Here is a 15,447-nt window from a genome sequence, read left to right as displayed (position 1 = left end):
TCCCCCCAGTTGTAACTGGAGGGAGAGAATTGGAAGAGTAAGAGTGAGGAAAAACTCGTGGGTTGAGATAAAAACAGTTTAATAAGTAAAGCAAAAGCTGCACGTGCAAGCAAAGCAAAACAAGGCATTCACTCACTGCTTCCCGCCGGCAGGCAGGTGTTCAGCCATCTCCAGGAAAGCAGGGCTCCACCATGTGTAACGGTTACTTGGGAAGACAAACACCATTACTCTGAATGCCCTCCCCCCTCCTTCCTTCTTCCTCCAGCTTTACGTACTGAGCATGACGCCACGTGGTAGGGAACGTCCCTTTGGTCAGTTGGGGTCAGCTGTCCCGGCTGCGTCCTCTCTGGACTTCTTGTGCCCCCCCGGCCTGCTCACTGGCAGGGTGGTATGAGGAGCGCAAAGGGCCTTGACTGCCTAGCAACAACCAAAAATATTAGCGTGCTATCATCACTGTTTCTCATCCCAAATCCCAAACATAGCACTACACCAGCTGCTAGCAAGAAAGTTAACTCCATCCCAGCTGAAACCATAACAAGCTTTTATATGAAACAAAAAATATCTAAACTCTCCACATCAGGTTTTTATCAGTTATTTTGGAGGTGCACCAGGGCAGAGTTTCTGGTATTGAGATTGTTCTCAGTCCCTCTCTTCAGTGCAGCAAGACCAGGGAAGAGTGTTCGGTTAAGGTAACATCTCTTCTGGGCTGTAAGTCATTAACAGCCTTTTTCTTGTGTTTGAGCGGTAGCAGGTGGCTGCCTGTGATGGAGCCCATTGCCCTGAGGATGAGCAGATGGAGGCTGTTTGCCTTGTGCTTCTAGGAAACTGAGAGAAACCAGAAGTAGGTGCAGCACGATGCAGTTCAGGAGAGGTGTGCTCCGAAGGTGCATCCCGCAGCAGCTGTGCTGCACTAAGGCTGGGGCTCGTGGGGCTGAGGCTCTGGGCTTCGTTTGGGGGGGGGCTTCTGCGGCCGAGCATGCAGCATGCAAAGATGCCAGCACCTCATGGGCTGCTGCCTCCCAGGTTCTACACACCACTGGTGTCAGACGTGCCCAGCTGCACAGGATGAAGGTTGTTGTGTGTGGTGTTTTCACCACCAAACCCTTCGGGGGCCATGTAGTAAACCTCTACTGATGTCGCATGAGTTCTGTGGTGTTCGACGCGTAACTGAAAATAATCTATTTCCACAATGATCAGACTTGTTTTCCCATTCCTGAGAGCAGCTGGCTGCCTCCAGGACAGCCTGCCTGTGCTCTCTTGATGTCGTGGTTTGCGGGATCTCTCAGCTCTTTCATGAGCATCTCCATATATCAATCAGAATATCAATGCTGCCTTAAAGTCTAGGTTTTCTTTTTTAACTTTTTCTATCTCGTAAGCATTTTGGTTGATAAATGGTTCTATAGACCAGACATGTATACGCTCTCACACTCTTGTGTGCGGTCTCATCTGTTTGGATTTTTGGTTTGTTTAATTCTTGTTGCTTATTAAGGCTCTTTCTGAATACAGGCAGCGCGGGTGGTCTGTAGGTGCCTCTGGGTCCTGCACTGACCCACTACTGTTTTGGCAAGCGGTGAGGCTACAACAACCTGGCACAGCTGGCTTGTGGCTACCCAGAAGTCTGTAAGAGCAGTCAGTCCAGTTTGAGGGTTTGTGACTCCTAGGGGTGGCAAGAACTCTCTTTTCCAGAGTAGAAGGGTTACATTTGTTTTTCTTCATATCTAAATGAGTTGCCTTGTCTTTCTGTCTGATGGCAAATTTCATGTTTCGTTTACTGTAAACTCTTTCATTCTCTAATATATGCCAGGTTTCAGCATACAATAGATGTTCCTCATTGTTTCAAAAGAAGTGTTATCAATAAAAAGAAAATTAAAAATGCGTCACTGATTTGGAGAGAAAATAAATACCCTGAAGCTAAAATTTCATCCCAAATAGACCCTGACAGTAAGAAATACTGGGGAAAAAATTCACAAAGCTTCGGAGAATGTGAAATAACATTTCTTAAAAAATCAATTCTCCTTTAGCAACTTTTTCCTTTTTTCAGGACTGTAGTGGATTTTTTTATTCTGTGAGATTATTTCTCATAATAATTTTGTCTTGTAATACTACTTGATTACAGCTCATGCAGAAAGAGTCAGACTGAATTGCTGAGTCCTGTGACCCTCTGGACTTCAGCCCCCTGGACTTCAGCTTCATTAGCTTCTAATATGTAATATTTACTGATTCCTAGAGCTGCCTTTGCATAGATGTTTTCTATGGATCTGTTCAATTTACTGTCCATTAATCCTGGGGGGGGAGGAATGATGCTTTCCTACTTGCTACCCTCCCTCAGGTGAGATATCCTTAATGCTGTAGCAACATCCCAACTGAAGGAAGTGGTTGGCACTGGCAGTAGATAACGAGAACAAGCGACAAAATATTCATAGAAGTTAATGGACATGAATGTATGTGTTGCATGCGCTGACCTAGTCTCTCCTCCTGTTTTTGTGTAAACTTATGCCAACAGATATCCTTCGTAGTAAGAAAAAACCTCCATGAGGCATAACTTAATTTTTATAGCATCTCGGATAACTTTATATTATCTCTTACTGGTATATTCGGTACACCAATTACAAAAGCAAATAGACTATGCCTACCAAAACCATTATCAATGCCATTTAGCATACTCATTAGAAATGGCTTATTAGAATATGCATGTCTGTATTATTTTTTAAAACATCATTCTTTGCTTAGAGTATCTTCTACTAGCTGACAATTATCAAACAAATTACCACATGTCAACTAATATGTAAATAGCCTACTGGGTTTTTATAATTTCAAATAAGTTTTAATATTCTCCTATTGAACAGAAATACCGAATTCTAACGGGTTCTGGTTTGCAGTAATGAGAGAGGTGACAACAGGATGAGGCTGCAGCAGGCAAGGCTGGGTTTGAGCAAAATCTGTAATTGAGAGGTATTTTGATACCTGTGTAGAACTGAATTCTCCTAACTCAGCTTCTCATATCTCAAAACATTATAAGTGTTTATTTCCGAACATTGCCTTGGTAGAGGCTAACCCTCGTTTGAGTGATTGACCCAGCACTGCTTTCTGAGGGGTTCCTTCATAACGTAGAATAGGTCGGTTTACTGGGTCAGAAATGTGATTAGCGAGAAACTTTGTTTGCAAAGGAGCCACCATCATTACTCTAGCTCTGCTCTGATACAGGGGCACCTCCAGGTTGCTTATCTACAGCAGGTAAAACTTGTTAGACTTCCCCAATACTCCAGAGAGAGGGTTTCTTTTGGTACGCTATGGTTGAGTGCTCCTTCTCTTTTGCACTTTTATTTTCGTGCTTTGATCTCATGTGATTCTATTATGAGTCATTTCATCATACCTGCTTTTACAAGATCAATCTGCTAACTGCTTTGGAAAGGCATTTTATTTATTCCTGGTTTTGTTATTCAAACGTGTAGACAGAAGGAATAAAAAGAATGCATGAGTAGTTTAGGCAAAGATTTACAGCTTTGTTTTGTAGCACAGGTGTTTGTATAAGCATTTACATTTTGGGGAGGTTGTGTTAGCATACCTGTTGGGAGGTTTCTCTGCCTCTGGGTCTGCGTGAGCTTTGAAAAGACAAAGCATGTTTACTCTTTGTGTGCCTTCTTTTCCCTGTGAATTTTGTAGCTCAGGCTTAACACTTCCGAAACTCGTGTGTCTTACTTAAAAGCTAGCATTTCAGTGAACTGGAATTTATCCGTGTTGTAAAATACACACAAAGGTGGCAGCAACTGTTTCAGGCTGTTGCTGCTGCTGGGTGGTTGGTTAGCAGTTGTACAGGCATATGCGCCATCCGCTCCTTCTGCATCCGTGTCCTCCCAAGCTGCGCCCTGGCCCTGAGAACGAGCAGCAGCAACTGACACAGGCAGGGAGTGGGCAAAGCACCTCCTCCAGCATCTCTGCGGCTTCCCCCTCCAGCCAGGAGAGCCATCAGTGGGGAAGAAAGCTTGCACCGAGCCTCCGACAGCTCTGTGCCCCTTGCCCCCGCAGCAGGCTCTCCTGCCGTTAACCCTGTGGCTCGTTTTGCTTCTGGCAGTGCTGCACGGGCAGGTGTACCGGTTTTGCACCCCGGAGGGGACGTGGCTGCTGAAGGAGAATTCGACCCTGCCCTGGAGGAACCTGTCTGAGTGCGAGGCCTCTGACCAGGTAAGAGTTTCCGTCTCTTGCTGATGTTGTTGTTCAGGACAAAACAGAAGAGAGAAAAATACATCCGTCGATGCCCACACTTTTTTGTCCTGGCAAAGTGATCGCCTTGCTTCAGCGAGCCTAATGGTAAGGGACATCAGGCCTCTCCCCTTCAACAAAGGGAACGTGGAGGGTAGACGAGAGCAGGTTTAAATGTACATGAGGGAGCCAAGAGAAGTGAACCGGGTAGTCCCAGCTGCGGTGCGGTGCAGGGGCCCCGACTGCAGCCCACCCAAACCTGAGGAGTGACCTCATGTTATTCCTTTGCCTTTTCTTCCATTGTCACGCCGTTACAATAAAGCGACGGTTTGTTCTCTCTATCTTGTTAGCAGCTATTAAGGCGATTAAGATGAACTGAACTGAAGGATATTTACATTTCACCTTTGGACAGGGGGCGGTCCCTGCTTTTTCTTTCTTTGTGGTTTTTTTTTTTTTGGTCTTTTTACCTTAATTTGCCAGGGGTGATGGAATTAGGCTTGTCAGTGTTATTTTCTTGTCCTAGTACTTTATACTCCACAGGGAGCTGAGACACCTGGCACCAAATGAAGGAGAGCATAGGGATTTCCAGGGGATTTTTGTCAGCCACTGGCGTCAGCTATTGCACTGTGTGCGTTCCCATGACACGTGATACCGTTACTGCTGGGAGCCTCCAAGGGCGATGCTCTGCCTCACGTAAATTGATTGCACTCTCTCCATCCCAGGGTACTGGGAACTAGGACGTACCTAGCCAAAACACTTCAAGTACATGAAATTCCCAAGTGCTATGGGATCTGTATCCTCTGGAGTTCCTGTTTCTCAGTGCCTTGTTCTTCAGAAGGAATAAATGGCTGCAGACTAGAAGGAGATGGGAAAAGAGTTAGTTTTTAGTTCTCCAAATATGTTAAATTTCACTTTATCCTTTAATTTGCAGCCTTGTTCCTTGTCCCTTCCACGTTCTTGGGTATCCCAGCAGAGCTTGTTATTTTAACACGAAGTGTAAGCCTAGTCGTTTGACTTTTCCTTGTTATTGCCACTATGGTTTCTTCCAGAGCTGTGATGAGACATGCCAAGGAGAGAGATACCTAATGATAGCACTTGGTCATTTGTCGCCTGCCTCCAAGTTTCCATGAACTGATCTGGATTCTGAAACCCTGCGTACATGGTGTCAATCCCTGAAATGTGAACAGCCGTGTTTGGTTTTCCAGCTAATGTATATAGAGCCCCCTAATAACCTCCTTTGTTTTATGCATCTTGTACGTGAGAACAAGAGGTTGTTTTGATAAGTTCGCTGTTATTGTGTTACGACTGTTGCTAAAACAAGATCCAAAGGGTTTGTGAGTGAATTGTTGTAACATTGTTTACTTCAAGTGTGTGATATGGTTTTGATCTGCGTAGATGTTTTAAATTGTCAGGCCTCAATAGTTTGCCTGAGCTTTGATACTGAAGAGATTTTTCTCTTCGTAAGGCAGTCCTCATATCATTCCTTTTAAAACATTAACCTAGTAAATCCCTGAGGAACAGCCTGTATGTTCACCTTAAATCCTCCTGCCTGTGTAAAGTACATCTGAATAGCTGTACTTATTTCTGAAGTGCAAGGAATATATTCCTTTGTACCGCACAGGTCTCGGGAGTCAATTGCAGAATTAGCAGCTTGAAGAAGGGAAGTAAAATGCCCGAGTCTATTTAGACAAGGATGCGTGCTTAGAAATGAACCAGGATAGAGAATATGAATGTGCCTCAGAGCCTGAGCAATAAGCCTGTGTTGCCTGTAACTTTTCAGATGCTTCTCCCTTAAAGATTTTGGCCAGCGCTTTGAAGCAAGGGCCGCGGTGGTCATGTCTTCAGCAGTGAACCTGAAGAGAGCCACAGCCCAGGACTGTCAGGGGGGTGTGAGCATCCCTGCTGCTCTGGCTCACGTCGGCTTCTTCCCTCTCACCAGTGCTGTAACACCTGGGTCATGAGGTGGTGTTGGGCTGTGGTTTGTTACCAGGAGGTTGTGTATTTGAGGCAAAAGAGAGGCTATTTGGGGGCAGAAAAGAGTTTAGTTACATGAATGCAAGGCATGCTTTGCCTCAGAATCAACGAATGGGACCTGGCTTGTTATATTTCCAAGTCTAGATGTAGCCAAAGGACCCCCCTCCTCCTTGCTTTAAGTCTTCAAGTCTGAAAACAGCAGCTTTGCCATTTTTACTGCAGGGCTGAGTTGTGTCTATGCTTCCTGCCATCTGTTTAAGGCTTGCTTGTGTGGTAATTTATGCCTCTCCAACTTTATTATGAAATAATGTCACATTATCTATTTTCTAGCCTGGCTGCAAAGCCCAACTGTTTGAGTGAATACCTGGGAGCAGCTGGGGAATTAAGATTAAATTTTTATTTCTTTAGAACATAAGAGAAGTGGAAAACTGATTTGATATGTGCATTTAAACTTGGAAGTAGGAGAATGACTTTTGGTTATCATTAAGAGAAGTCAGAAAGCAGCTGAGAGAAAAGAACTGAAGCCCATGAGCTCTGTCTTTTACCCCCTCCCTCTTCTTTTTTTTTTTTTTTATTTTTTTTATCTTTTCTCCCTTATATGCTCTCAGGATGCACCAGAAGAACAGCTCCTGAATTTGTCCATCATATACACCATTGGATATGCTCTTTCCTTCTCTGCCCTTGTAATAGCAACTGCCATTCTTCTTGGATTCAGGTAACTGGCGAAGCTCTGAAGAGAGTGGAGAAAAGGTGTTATGATTTTTTTCTATATGGTAGTATGAGACTTTGACAGAAATGTTTGATTATTTCCCCCCCCCCTTCTTCCATCACCTCATTATTTCTCTATCTTACGTCATTTCTGTGTTCCTTCCTACGATCATTTCTTCTCAAAAAGCAAGTAAAATTCCTGAATTTTTGAAGTATTACCAGTATGAATGTGTGGAACAGATGCTTTTTATCAGTTGAAATATTTTGTTGTCACGTTTTTTATTTCAATGAAATTTCCACCGGAAGAAATGGAAAAAGACAGACATTCCAGTGTTCCCTCGTGTTGTCGCCTTGCAGATGGGGCACTAGTCTGGGGTGTGAGAGGACACTTAGGACAGAAGTTTTCATCTTTTCATGCTTGGAATTACACAGTCCATAAAGCTCAGTCTGGCCTACTTTCCAGCCTTCACATGCAGGGTATTTCAGTGCAGAAATGGGTTTTTGACATAATTTCTCTTTTTGGAGAACTTTCAGAAATCCTTATTTCTTTTGCAATATGGAAGACAACCTAATTTTGAAACTTGAAAAGGTTCTGTGAAATAAATTGCTGTCACCTGATCAGATTTGGCATGCGGGGTTCATCCAGCAAATTGCATGGAGTGCATCAAAATTAAGAGACTACTGGTAGTACATGCCAATGCTACACTATGTAGGTTTGGTTAAAAAAAGAAGAAAAGACAACTTTGGACTCCAACAGAGAGATGTCTTTTTTTCCCCTCTGTAAATGCAAGAGCTTGTATTAATTCCAGCCAGGCTTTCTTGCCATTTGGGCATGCTGAGCACAGGAGACTGATGGTTAGAAAATGCAAAGATACGATCCTGCTGTGTTCTGGGAAAGAAGTCCCTCTGCTATGAAGTCCTGCTCCCTGCTGCTGAACGTGGCCAGGTCCCATCATCCCTCTTACACGCTGATGAGGCTGCCTCCTAAAAAAGTACAGTTTTCCATCTCCTGGTACTCTTATTTGAAATCAGGTCAGGTGCTTTCGGTGCTCTGATCCTTAAGAAACTTTCATCCCTGACTAAAGAATTCTCATTGCCAATTAATGATCATTTGCTCTGGTGCCAGTACTCTCTGTTAGCATGCGAGTCCCTCTCCTTTCCTTCCCCCTAAGTGTTTATACCCCTTAAAAAGATCAGTCATGCCTTTTAGCTTCTAATTTCCAAAACTAAAATGACCCAAGCCTTCTAATATTGTACCACACCTCTTAGCATTGTATTATCCCTTCTCTTACCAGTGGAGAAGCATAGGCTAGCGATCTCAAAGAAGACTTAAAATGACTACAGAAATGCAGAGACATGCTCGCCCTCTGTGAATGCCATGTGATAATTATGCACTTGTTGTACCTGTGCAACTGTGGGACTCATCTGACAAAACACCAGATGGTCTTGAAGTCTCCAAATGTCTCCCAGGATAAGTGCTTTCCCCTTGTTTCTCCTATCAATAACACTCTTTTGAGTAGCCTTAGCAGCCCAAATGTAAAGGTCACAGAGCGCAACCATATACTTTTTGAAGGAAGAATGTGCATGTTTTTGGCAGGGAACAAAGAGCAAGTTTGTCACCGAGGACTGGTAGGAGAGAGGGAATTTTGATGCCTTGACTTTTGTAGAGTAATGCTTTAGCATTTTTTCCTTTAGCTGTGAAGCAGGGACTGAAGAAGTGTAAGACGAGTGTGTGCTTCTGATTTTGAAAATGAGGTTTCAGAGATGTTAAAGGGGCTGAGAGACTTGTTAAAACTATGCCATCAGACCATTTTGTGCTTTCCTGTCTAAATTATCTATCTGGAGTCAACTTGGTCCCTGATCTCATGAAATACATGAGACCTACCCTTACGTGGATTGCAGTTGTGAGATTCTGACAGGAACCTCCACTCATGCCCTCTCCCAGTGGCTGTGCAACCTCAACAAATGAGGATGGAAATCTAATTCAATGGCACCAAGGTGCTGATGTTCTCCACTTTTGTAATAGGAAGGCCTTTTGAAGTTCTTGGACTACAGAATAACCTTTATATTTGTTTTTAATAATGATACAACAGAGGAAACAATATATCTCTAGTGTCCAATTTTTCATCCGCTAAAAGAGATGGAAGAAAAGTCTGTCATTTCAGTGATGGAAGCTGAATTAGGCCCATAACTTCATGACCGAAACAATTTGAATAACTTGCATTGCCTGTAGCAGAAATACTCAGTAACTGCTTGCAACCTATTTTCTTCAATAGGCTAATTTACGTAATTTTTGCAATCAGATTTAGATGTGTAGTGGTTCTGAAGGGTAGCAACAAATAAATTTTAAGTTAAGGGAAAATAAAGATTAATCATAGGTAAGTTTTGAAATAAACTGTGACTTAAAAGTGGTGCAAAAAATTCTATTTGACCTGTGAAGAAAAAGCTCTTCCTCTTCGGTGTAAAACTGGTGACTTTCAGACCAAGTCTATTTTTCTACTCAAATTTATAGAGCAGTAAAAATAGACATTTAAAGCATAAGTTCACTGAAACTCTTGCTGGATCAATTGCTGTTTATCATATGTTACCTGTATCTTTTGTCATCAAAAAAGAATCAAAGCCAGCGTAACTTCCTCTGAAGCAAAAAGTGTACCCTTGCGGTACCGGCAGAAAAAAGCTTGTGGATGAGGCTGGTAAAACTTTGGCAGCACTCTGCCGTTGGATGCCATTTACATGACTACGGTTTCTTTTGCTATCCCTTAACATGCTCTTTTTTGACAAGTAGCAATTTTATTGTCTTTGCAGCTGGCTGCTGAAATTCAAGAGGATTTTTTTTCTGGGGCTTTGTTTGGGTTTTTCTTTTCTGTTTTCAAATCTGAATGCAGAGGTGAAAATTCTGTTCCTTTTAGTTCTAAGGAAAGTATTTACAATTCCCCCAGGAGGCAATTTGAATACAGATTTTTCTGTTGTTGTCAAAGCCGTAATTTACAGGTGGGTGTTTTTTCATTGCGAGCTTGAGCCCAGCCAGAAACTGCACTGCACGCCAGTTCCTGAGCCTTGCCAAGGCAAACCTGTGCAGTGGCATTGGGGTCAATTCAAGGAGATTAGATTCAGCATTATGTGAAACTTGACTTTTTCAATCCTTTCAGATGTATCTTCTGAAAATGACTTTATTTTTACATTTTTTAAACTTTTAAAATATTTTTTTTCCTTGCACACGGATCCTCCTTCCTTCCCCCAAAGACTCACGCTTAGTGCTGAAATTTTGAATGGCTTTTCGGTGATAGTGATTTCTTTCCAAAGGCAGTTTGAAATCCCTGCAGCCGTTCTGAAGCTATGGGTTTTCCTCTGGTACCCCGTCATTTCCATCAAGGCTCATTGTTCCCTCCCTCAGTCCTATCTGTGATGCTGCAGCTTTTACATAGCTAACGGATCATGACTGGTTCTTCCTTTTTACAGACATCTGCATTGCACGAGGAATTATATTCACCTGAACCTCTTCACCTCTTTTATCCTCCGGGCTATATCTGTCTTTATTAAAGACTCGGTGGTGAAGTGGATGTACAGCACAGCCACGCAGGAGCACCAGTGGGAAGGACTTATCTCCTTCCAGGTAGGGGCAGACACTGTGGTGGTTCTCAGGGTATTGCAGTCATCACTGTGGTGTGTCTGCATGGCAGCAGGTAATTTCATTTTGTACAACAAGGGTTGTACAAAATGCTGTTCTTTAGTCCACAGAGTTTTCTCTGAAACTTGTAGCACAGTGTATGTGGTTGTGGTTGTGCCATCCCAGGCTTGGTACAGGCAAGTAGTTGATGCTGTGGCATGTTTCTCTGCCTGTGGAAAGTTTGCCCCTAGGAGATAGAGGAAACATGAAGAGGTGGATTTTTGATAGACGTACAAATGCCCATATCTTCTTCCCAAGCTGCAGGTTCGTTTCCTCTAGCAGTGACAAGTGGGCATTCATTTCCCTAAGCCAGCACCTTTTGTGATAAGACCGTCCGTCTTGTATAATGACCAAATTAGTTGGTTGTTCTTGGGAGATCTTTATAATCTGTTAATGATGGAAAAAAGGGGAGCATCTGATTAAAATGCAAATTTGAAAGCATTTAGAAAAGCTTTGGAGGAACAGGCTAATTAAATACTTCTAATCGAAGGAGAGGATGTACAACTCTCTTGTGAATATGATGAAAGCTTGCCTTTCCCCCTTCAGATTTGGAATAAAAAATGTACTTTAATCTTCAAAGAAAAGGCTTTTCATTATTTGTATAACTCTCCTGATTCTGGAACACGGGTACAGTGTTTGCTGCTGCAATATAGGGTAAAGGGTATGTTTTCTGAGGCATGCTTAGTACCCATCCTTTTCTGACACTCTGCCTAAGGCTTAAGCACTAATACCACATAGTGAGTCACATATGATGGTTGTTTTCTTCTCATCTGCAATGTATTAATTGGCAGAAAATAATCTTGTGACACGTATCTTAAGTGGTTTGGAAATGTTCACATTGGATTGTCAGTCATTCCCTCCTTTCGAAAAAAAACTAGGCTTTATGCTTTCACACATGGTTTATCCAATAGTGGTTTCATCAGATCTGATGGATATGTTAATTAGGTAATCAGGTTTCATACTTATCTAAAGCCCTGCTGACCACCTCTCTGTAATTTAGCAGCCAAGAGAGATTTTGCACTTAAATGTGATGCAGTGGGCAATATTGCTGTTCTATCAAAAATCTTTTTCTTTGGAAAATAGTCAACATTATGGCATCTGCTATTTGCTCTTTAATAGAGAAATTTTCAGCTGCGGAATAGAATATCTGGGGAAGTGAAAAGATTCACTGACTGCAGTTGATACAGTACATTTCACTTGCCTTCTTTTCATCTTTGTGATGTGCTTTTCAAACTATAATCTGTTGCTTGAGGGAAAATGCAGAACATGTAATTTTTAATTTTTTTTAAAAGAGGAACGCTGTTGAAAGCATCTATCTGCTGTGTGTAGCACCTGTTACTGGCTTCTGTCCCTCCTGTACCCAAATGAGATCAATTTATCAAGCATTGTTTTGAGGAGCAAGTAAGAGTAGCAGAGAGAACTAGTCTTTTGGGTTAGTATCTCTTTATTCTCAGCCCCTGTTGCATTTATCTGGGCTGTACTTTCCTCCGTCACAGGAATCTCTCAGCTGCCGCTTGGTCTTTGTGATGATGCAGTATTGCGTGGCTGCCAACTACTACTGGCTGCTGGTGGAAGGCATGTACCTCTACACCCTGCTGGTACTTTCAGTCTTTTCTGAGCAGAGGATTTTTCGGCTTTATCTCTGCATTGGCTGGGGTAAGTTGGTCTTTCCGTATGTCTGCCTGTGGCTGCCTGCACAGGCAGAAGGTGGAATAGGAAAAAATGCTGTGTGTCTGTCATAGTGCTGCCCAGTTTGAGTCCTGCACTTTCCATTCCCTTTGTGTTCCCCATCCCTTATCTTGCTTGAGCTGGACGATGCTGGGCCAGCTCCCAGATGCTTGCAGCGTAGAGGCTGTGGCTTCATAACGGGGGGGCTGCGCGGCACCGCAGAAACTCCCCAAGCCGGTGGCAGCCGCGTGGTACTTTTCTTGCAAGACATCAGCTTCCCCCTGCAGAAGATGTGTGGGTGATTCCAGGTGAGTGTGGACTTTCCTGGACTGCCCTGCTTCATCTCGTGATAGATTCCTGCTGCGCTCAAAGATGTGTTAACTACTTGTGGCGCAAAATAGCGATGATACCTTGTTATCTGGTCAAGGTTAACAGTAGAGAAATGGTGTTAGCATGAGCTGAGGGGGGGTGGGGGACAGGAAATGAAAAGGGGCTGATGAAGAAGGGGTGGCTAGCAGGGAGTTGTCAGGCTTGTTATCCAGGCAGACCAGGTCAAGTAATGATTATTGGGCCAAAGAGTAGACAGGGTGCATGTGCCACGGGCATTACAGGCTGAGAGTGCTGAAGTTGTTCATCCTGGAGAAGAAGAGGCTCCAGGGAGACTTTATAGCCCCTTCCAGTACCTGAAGGGGACCTATAAGAAAGCTGGGGAGGGACTCTTTATTAGGGAATGTAGCAATAGGATGAGGGGAAATGGTTTTACACTAGAGCAGGGTAGGTTTAGGTTAGACATTAGGATGAAGTTCTTTACGATGAGGGTGGTGGGACACTAGAACAGGTTGCCCAGGGAGGTGGTGGAGGCCCCATCCCTGGAGACATTCAAGGCCAGGCTGGATGAGGCTCTGAGCAACCTGATCTAGTTGAAGATGTCCCTGCTTACTGCAGGGGGTTTGGATTACATGACCTTTAAAGGTTCCTTCCAACCCAACACATTCTATGATTTGTGTGCTTGAGATTAAGGACTGCAATGCCTTGAAATCAGCTGGTTGAACCAGAGTTGCCTTCTTGTAGATATGCTAAAACTTTGACTCTTTCACTGTCAAGTCAGACTGAAAATGTATTACTGTTCAGGATTAATCTTATTTTTGGAGTGATCTCTTGTGTGCTTTTATTGCATTCTCTTACTTTCTCTTCTTCCCCCTCCCCTTTTGGTGGAAATCAGGTGACTTTTGAAAAGCTGAAAGTAAATCCTAGTAAATACTACAAGTACTTTCACAGATACTAGTTTGAACATTTAAATTGCTTTGACTGTCCTCTCTCTATGGATTTGCCAACTGTGAATATTCTAGCAAATTAGTTCACTGGTGAAATGCGTATAAATGGCTTGCTGTGAATTACCCAATTCTACTGAAGTGTGATATATGAGGAGCAAAGGCTTTTCAGCATATTGTTGGGAATAAATAAATAAAAGTAATAGCAGTTTCCTTCTGGAGAGTTTTAGTTAAAAAGTTCGGTATCGTCCATTATAGTTTTATATAGGACATGCAGCAAAAGCAACAGCATCTTGTATAACATTTGAACTATGTATGTTTTAATCATATTTTATGAATCGCCATACCCTCAATTAAAAAAAAAAAAAAGGATGGGGGAGGTATCCTGAAGCGCTGACTGAGGTCATGAGAAGAAATGGAAAAGAAATTAGAGCAAAATTATATCTAGCCAAATCCTGAGGATATTGTCGTTTTGTAAGTAAGGGTTGGGATGGTTTTGATCTGAATCACTTTTAGTTACAGTTTGTCTGTTGCAAAAGCACAAGGCAGAGACAGAAGATGCTAATTTTTTTTGTTCTTTCTTCACAATGGAAGTTTTGCTACCATATGTTGAATTTCTGGATGAATTTGCAGAAAAGAGTGTCAGTGCCAGAAGTTCACACTGGATACGTGGGTTTCATCCAAGCTTTCTAGAAGAGCTCTTCCCATGCCATTCAATCCTCATCTGTGCAGTTTCTTGCTATTCCAGCCATGGCTGCATGCGCAAGCCCTGCCAGGGATTCTCCATTGTCAAATGCAGAAGCATCTGCTATTTCAGTGCTCCCAGATTAGTTATACCAGATAACAGTTTCATCTCTAACAAGTGGAAAGAGATGAAGATTATTTTGTTTTCCACTCTTTCTTGCATATTCACTGGGGATTCCATGTTTTTGGTTGCTCAGGTCCCTCACCAGGTGCGTTTCTGCTGTATGCGATGCTCAGCATGCAATGAGCAGTGTGACAGCCTCAGCATAATGCCAAGGCTTCAGAGAGACCGCAGTAGGTTCTCGTTTGAGCTGAGAGAGTCCCGCTCTTTGAAACAATTTATCAATTCAAAACATGGAAAGGGTAAACCCGCTTTTCAAGTAGAAGCATTTAAAAGATGCCATGCTTAGTCTGTGTCTTCCTGGGAACAGTTAGCAAACCAGTGAAGAGTGTGAAGTGAAATTAGTAAATATTTCTCAAATACGTTTTTGCTATATCATAATTTCAGGTCAATTCTTAATGTTATTAGACATACTCCATTTAGTATCAGTTCAAAAGAGTCATTATTCTTTGCTGTTGAAGTGTTTCATAAGGGGAAAAATCTGTTTATCTCGTGTTATTGTACTTTGCAAAAGCTAGAAAAGTTATAAAATCTTGATAGACCTCAGGAAACTAATGTAGTTTTACAAACTGGGAGTTTTTTATATCGACATCATGTATATTGATAGGATTCTATAAACCTTCTTGATTACTTGTAAGGTAACTTTATGCCCATAATGGCTACTTCCTTGCCAAGATTTCACGCCATGCTAGGCTTTGAGATGGCAGTGTTAAATTTTTCCTATTTCGTTTAATGGGGAAAATGCCTCGCTTATGTCTTCTTTTTCTTTGTAAAAGCAGACTTTGAAACATTTGTGTCAACCCTGAGTTCACATATCTTACTGCAGAAACAATGGTTAACGCCGTTTTCAAAGCTGATGGGGTGGGGGAAAAAAAAAAAAAGCAGAAACACTAACAGCTTCAACAAACAAAATTCTTAATAGGCTAATGGCAGAGCAGGTAGATGAGTTGTTCCCTTCAGTCTGGAGGTCAGCACAACAGCAGCTAAACAGGATGTTGATTCAGATAGTCATTATCACTCGGAGAGGGAGAAAAAAAAAAAAAAAAGTGTTGCTGGTGTTGGGACACCAACTCGCTGCTCATCGTGTCTGAGCC

The 15,447-nt window shown here is 42.6% G+C and overlaps 1 protein-coding gene across 3 annotated transcripts in view; it reads left to right on the top strand.

Moving 5' to 3' along the window:
* GLP1R (glucagon like peptide 1 receptor) overlaps nucleotides 1-15,447 on the top strand; it is an 86,423-nt gene that overhangs the window by 52,388 nt on the left and 18,588 nt on the right. For all 3 annotated transcript variants that reach the window (XM_074579715.1, XM_074579714.1, XM_074579713.1), the window contains exons 4-7: nucleotides 4,073-4,182; nucleotides 6,783-6,889; nucleotides 10,342-10,495; nucleotides 12,046-12,205. In XM_074579715.1, coding sequence (XP_074435816.1) covers nucleotides 4,073-4,182; nucleotides 6,783-6,889; nucleotides 10,342-10,495; nucleotides 12,046-12,205 — 531 coding nt within the window. The remainder of the gene's footprint in view (nucleotides 1-4,072; nucleotides 4,183-6,782; nucleotides 6,890-10,341; nucleotides 10,496-12,045; nucleotides 12,206-15,447) is intronic.

Source organism: Larus michahellis, chromosome 3 (assembly GCF_964199755.1).
Source record: "Larus michahellis chromosome 3, bLarMic1.1, whole genome shotgun sequence".
In the NCBI taxonomy this organism is placed as follows: domain Eukaryota; kingdom Metazoa; phylum Chordata; class Aves; order Charadriiformes; family Laridae; genus Larus; species Larus michahellis.
The sequence above is the reverse complement of the archived record's forward strand: the minus strand, read 5'-3'. Positions and strand labels throughout refer to the sequence as shown.